The 6511-nt window shown below is 28.2% G+C and overlaps 1 protein-coding gene across 1 annotated transcript; it reads right to left on the bottom strand.

Annotated features, from left to right (window-relative positions):
* Positions 1-351: 351 nt before the first annotated feature.
* On the bottom strand, positions 352-4715 carry LOC133784417 ((R)-mandelonitrile lyase 2-like). The gene is made up of 4 exons (XM_062223773.1): positions 4487-4715; positions 3731-4390; positions 536-1382; positions 352-413 (listed from the first exon to the last, which is right to left on the bottom strand). The coding sequence occupies exons 1-4, from the start codon at positions 4575-4577 to the stop codon at positions 374-376; spliced, it is 1638 nt and encodes a 545-aa protein (XP_062079757.1). The 5' UTR covers positions 4578-4715; the 3' UTR covers positions 352-373.
* Between the last annotated feature and the right edge of the window lie 1796 nt (positions 4716-6511).

The following is a 6511-nucleotide window of genomic DNA, read 5'->3' as shown; positions in this document are numbered from 1 at the left end:
CTTATGACTGTCAAGAAAGTGTGACGAAATGTATTTATGCCGTAAAAAAAAAAGTTAAGTATTAAACTGCTAACTTTGAAAAACTTAAGTATTTTCGCCTCCAATTATTCTATAAAACGAGGTAATGAGAATTAGAAGAAAAGCAGTACACTAAAACTAGCTACCTAACAAATCAATAGTTTGATGGCACTGTATTGACAATTTGACACACGTGAGAACGATTTATTTATTAGTAATTATGTAATTATACATGTATAAACAATACCAAAACAAGTATCGAACATACAGAAAAAGAAAAAAGCCGTGGCAAATATTACATAAGGCATTTTTTTGTGAAAAAAAAGTAGTTTGAAACTCATGAGATTTCTAATTGTCACTCTGATCTTTCTCTTAGCATCTTCAGTCCAAAATAACTGCATGCATGAATCACATAGAATGGATTATATTAGAACGAGTTAGCATTTAATCACAAACAATTAATTACCAATACATGTACATATATATTTATGAAAAGACTAATTTGATGAGTAGTTACCGGCCAATCATCATTAGGGTGGCTTGAGGGTTGGTCCCAGGAGACATAATAAAAGTTGAACCATCAATAACTCGAAGTGAATTGGCTCCAATAACTTTAAATTCACCATCGACAACCTTCCCCACTAGACACCCACCGTGATAATGCCAAAAGGTTGTAACCGAGCTTCGACAATAGTCTTCCATTGACGAATCATCCGATTGGTTGGTCGGCAAAAGAGGCTCCAAAAACATGAAATCCCTGACACCATTCAAGTCCTTGTACTTGAATCGATCCAAGGACTTAGTCTTCAGCAACTCTCCAAACTTCTTCATCGCGCTAACGCAGCGAGCAAGGTCAATCGGGTTAGAAAAGTAGTTGAACCGGACATGTGGTGTGACTTTAACATCAGTTGTGGAGGCTAACCGGAGAGAACCCGTGGACAAGGGCCCAACAATTTTTTCTACAAAGACTGTTAGAGTCAATTGATGTGGAGATAATGGATTGGGGTAGAAGCCAAAAGGTAATGTAGTCGGTGAAAATGGCAAGCTATAGGAGTTGGTCTCAATGTAATAATCTTTAGTAATTCCTACAACTTGTCCCGTTGATGCTTCCAATGGGAATGGGATTACGAGATTAAGGTTGTTACGTGGATTATCAGCCATGAATTGTCCAACATTTGGTTGGGAGAGAACTATGGGAATATGGTTTGATGAGAGGTATGATTGAGGACCGATTCCGCTAAGTAGCAAAAGTTGAGGACTTCCAAGTGCACCTGCACTTAGTATCACTTCTCCTTTATTACGAATTAGAGCATTGTGAGACACGCCTTTTGTATCAGTGTATATAACTCCAGTAGCAGTTGGTTCTGTTTATTAGGTAACAACGATGATAATTTATCATCTTAGAAGATATGTAATGTATCTTTATGTATTGTTTAGTTTTAAATTCATTGTTAATAAATAAATAATAAAATCATATAAAGTAGATAAATAAATTAAAAACAAAAATTAAAAGTAATAAATGAGCCATAACAAATTCTCATCACATATTTTAAAATTTCATATTAAAGTATTTAAATTACTTTCAAGTATGGAAAATATTTATGTGTTTAAATTTATTATTTTCTTTCTCTTATAAATTATTTATTTTATCATTGTATTTTTTTATCCAAACATATATGTAGTAGTGACATAATACCTAAATATACATATTTATTATTTTGTCATTTAGTTTTTTTAATGAGAAATTATTTATTTTAATTGTTCTAGCTATTAATTAAACAATATATATTTGAATATGATTTTTTGTTGACTTTAATTTTTTTAAATTAAATAATTAAAATTTGATCAAATAAATTTTTTAAATTCATAGTTTTAATTTAGAATTTTTTAATATTTTTCAAAAAGAAAATTAGGAAAAATATTTAATTTTATAATTATAATTACCATATATAATATATAAATCAAATAAAAAATACCAAATTTTAATTATTATGAACATTAAATTTCAAACTAATAAACAACATCAAATAATTTATTTTAAACTAGAATTTACCATATTTTTGTATGTAAAAATTAGTATGTCTCTAACGGATTCTTGATTCAAAAAATAAAAAATAAAAATTATCATATTTTTTTTAAATTATAGAAAATGTTTTGGCTTAATTTTTTTATAACATGTTTATGTTATTTTTATATATATACATATAATATTGTATATTTATTTAAATTTTACATGACAATCATAAAAAACTAATAAAGGTATTAATAAATTATCTAAATAAAACTTTGAAAAAAATGTACATTACATTTTATTTTTATATATATATATAAATATAAACTTCGTTTGAGTTTGACAACATATATTTAATAGTATAATTATATTCCTACTTTATTAATCTTATCATACCAGGCCAAGTCCTATACTTACTATACCAAATGGTGCTATAAATTATTACAAAATATTTTGTGACTAAAAGTGAAAATTTTTTGAATAAAAATATATTATTATATATATATATATCGTTACTAAAAATATTATGACTAAAGGTATTTAATCGTCTTTTGTAAAAAAAATAAAAAAAAATTCAATCGTCTCAAAAATCATAATTTATTGTAATTAAATATATTTTTATTCATAACATATTTAGTCATTATATATAGTAATTATAATTAATTCGTAACAATTTGTAACTACATATTAATTTTTAGTTATAAGTTATTTTTTCCTGTGCATAAAAGTGATATTTAATAAAAAAATAATCATTAAATATAATGATTTTTACAGTTATTATTACTAAATAAATAAAATTGATTAGGAATTTTCATTGGTGCAATTGAGTCATCATTGTTAATAAATTATTATTTCAGAGTATACTAGGAATCATGAAATTAACTTTGGTTGAAGGAGTTAATCGTGGACAAATATGTCACTTTCTCTCCCCATAATATATAGTCCAAATTTAATAGAAAATTTATGTGTAAAAACAAATGACTTATAATAGAGCCAATCATATATTAAATGAAAATGATAAATTAGTTCAAAATTTTATTTAATTTTCAAGATTTTTTTGGCTGTTTTGTAATCTAGCTTAATTTTTTTTTGGCAATCACATCTTATTATTTTTAGATATTAGATTGCACAAAAAAAAAATATTTTAAGAAATTAGAAATAAATTATGATACCGAAATTATGGTTCAAATTATCTGTTACACGCGTGCCTGTTTTTTTGTGTACTCGTGTAAAATTTGACTGTTTGAACCCTATTTTCGGCTTCGTAAGCTATTCGGAAATTTTTGAAAATTTACGAGATGTTATAAATAACTAAAATGTACATTATCATATAATTTTTTTGGGATTCTATCTCTCTAGGTGCTTAAAAAAAAAGATGTACCAGTGTTGTCAAAAAAATAGATACATTGTAGTCGCTTCCTATATTTATATATATAAAAAAAGTGGAGTATTTGTGTAGCATAGTTATTTTTACTCTACCATTAACACACGCTTTATTATATGCATGGGCATGCTGGGGCATTTTTATTACCTAAGATTTTTTTCTTTTCAATTTCTAAAAAACGTGTAGGGTGAAAACGTCTTCACGTGCCCATATAAATTAAGTCTGTGTTGTACGACTATGGTAAAAATCACTACGCATAGATCTTTCCTAAGCTTTTTATTAAATGAAATGAAAGTTAATTTAATTTTAGAGCATACTTGAGAATTTAGAGGAGAAGAGAATTCTGTCGACGGGGGTGTGAATTGCAATTTTCAAGTTTTTGAGGTCTCCATTATTGAGCAACTCCACAGCTCCATGTCTTCGCCCCATTTCATCAAAAGTAGAGCCAGACTGTTTAGCTCCAAGCTTATGTTTTGTTGTGACTCCATTGTCAGGACCAATGCCAGCCTCCAAAAAAGCTTCCTTCGCAGCAGATTGCCAAACTGACAAATTCGAATATGACACTATAGTCTTTTTCACCCACTCGTACGCCTTCTCAACCTCATCCATGTCCCATTCCACACCAGACTTGGCAAGAAAATCGTTGTCAGCTTCCGAAAAGAAAGCAGCGTTGATCATGCTTGACCCTCCTAAAACCCTACCTCTTACGTTCTCCACGCCATCCTCCGACGTGAACCTCTGCGCTGGTGTATTGCCATCATCTTCTTCAATGAGATTAGGCAGAAATCCAGATGCAACCAACGTATTGGGGTGAGCTTTAGGTACGTTTCCTCTTTCGAGGACAAGAACTGAGTACTTCTCTGATAGAGTTGCTGCCAAAGGACAACCGGCCGTGCCACCTCCTACCACGATGTAATCGTATTCTTCCACTAACGGTAGATCAGTTGCGTTGTAAACCGATTTCATGTAACTAAAATCTGCTTGAACAAGTTGATTTCAATTAGATAAAGTTGCGATTTAAACTTGTACAGAAATTAAAAATAGTCATAACATTGTAGGAGACATGCATGTACCATAATCAGCTGCATGAACCAGCAGTAGTCTTCTATGAAAACAAGTTAATAATATTAGAAGAGTAAAAATGGATAGAGGAGATGGCGTCATTTTCTGTTGTCTTTGAACTATGAATCTACAAATGATAAGGTTTGCTTACCTTAGTATTTATAGCTTTTTCAATGAATGACTAAGGAGAAGCAGGGGAAATAATATTATTAGAACCCTCTGGTGAGAATGACCCAATCCCCCGGCAGCCGCCCCAAAGCTATGAAATATATTATTAGAACCCTCTGTCTCCTACTACAATATAATATCTTACAGCAAGATAAGATTAAGTTTAGATATATTATGTAAGGAACGTTTAAAGACCGCCACCAATTTGTATTTTAATTTAGTGATGATCGTCCGATGTGAATGTTATTGTTTCTTTATCTTCTATTGAAGATGAATTTAATATATATATATATTTATACTACGTAGAAGAAACATGTAATCACAACTTGCAATGCACGATTGCTTAGTTTTAAAGTTGTAAATGTTGTCTATAATTTTAATAAAAACTGGTTTATTATTTTAAAAATATATATACACTCAAAAAAATGTTGTTTTTACCGAGAACACTATATTGAGAACATGTTCTCGGTAGAAAATTTTCAGAATCGCGCCAAGGCTACGCAGTATTTTTTTTTCATTTTAGTTGATATACCGAGAACCCTAAACCCTATACCGAGAACATGTTCTCGGTAGAGATCGTCGACATAATTAAAAAAGCTTAAACCTTTCTTCTTCCTCCAGCAGATGCGAAAATGACACTTCTCTCTAAAAAAAACTCTTTTTTTCTCCAACTTGTCTCTAAAACACCCCCACTCTATCACTATAAATAACTCATTTAAGCCCGATTTTTGATCTCCCATGGTTGGGTGTTGAGTCTCCATATCTGTTTTTGAGGTATTTTTTTGTTTGCCATGATTTTTAATTTTTTGGGTTTAGTTTAATCCGATTTTTTTTTCTATGAAGAACTTTGCTTGATTTAGTGTCTAGAATCATATATTTAAGGTTACACAGCTTCCATTGATAAGGTTTTTCTTTTTTCTTTTTTCTTTTTTCTTTTTTTTTTCTATTTTACCCATTTTTTTAAATGGGTTTTCCTCCATTTTTGCAGCTGCCATAGCCTTAGTCGCCCCTCCGACGAGTAGCCGCCCCTCCTCTTTAGCCTTGGTTCTGTTGGTGTCTCTATTGCTCGGTATATATATAATTTTGTTAATTAAATCATTTTAATAAAAATCAAATTTGTGTTTAATAGAAATGCTTGAAAATGTGTAATAATTATTAATGGAAATATAATATTTGCGTGTTAATTTTTTAAATTAGGTTAAATGATTTTAGTATTAGATTATTAGATTGGGTTAATAATGTTTGATTATTATATTGGGTTTTGTTTCTTTAAATTAAATTTTGTTGGGTTAAGAATATTTTGTTAAATATTATATTCCGTTAAAATTAACGTAAAAAAATAAAAAAACCGTTAAAATCAAGAATTTCTGTTATCTACACAGTTTTTATATAGAAGATATATATATATATATAAATACTATATACAATTAACATGTAATACACATTTGCTTAGTTTTATTTATAGAATTTATTAATTATTTTTATTAATTTAGTATCATTGTCATATAAATTTAAAATAAATAAACAATATTATATATAAAAGAATGACATTAACATATTAAATGAAAAATTAAACCAAAACATTGTTTATTATTTTAAATATATATATACCAGATACAAGTAACGTGCAAAACACGTTTTCTTTGTTTTATTTATAGAATTTATTAATTATTTTTATTAAATTTATATCATTGTCATATAATTTTAAATAAATAAGTAATATTATATATAAAAAATGACATAAGCATATTAAATAAAAAAATTAAACTAATACAATCTTTATGATTTTTTAATATATATATATAATATGAGTATTTTGAAATATAAATGATATTTTTTTTAATAAAAATTAAGATTATGTATAGTAT

The sequence above is a fragment of the Humulus lupulus genome, chromosome 6, assembly GCF_963169125.1.
Source record: "Humulus lupulus chromosome 6, drHumLupu1.1, whole genome shotgun sequence".
Classification (NCBI taxonomy): Eukaryota; Viridiplantae; Streptophyta; class Magnoliopsida; order Rosales; family Cannabaceae; genus Humulus; species Humulus lupulus.
This window is presented reverse-complemented; position numbering and strand designations above follow the sequence as displayed.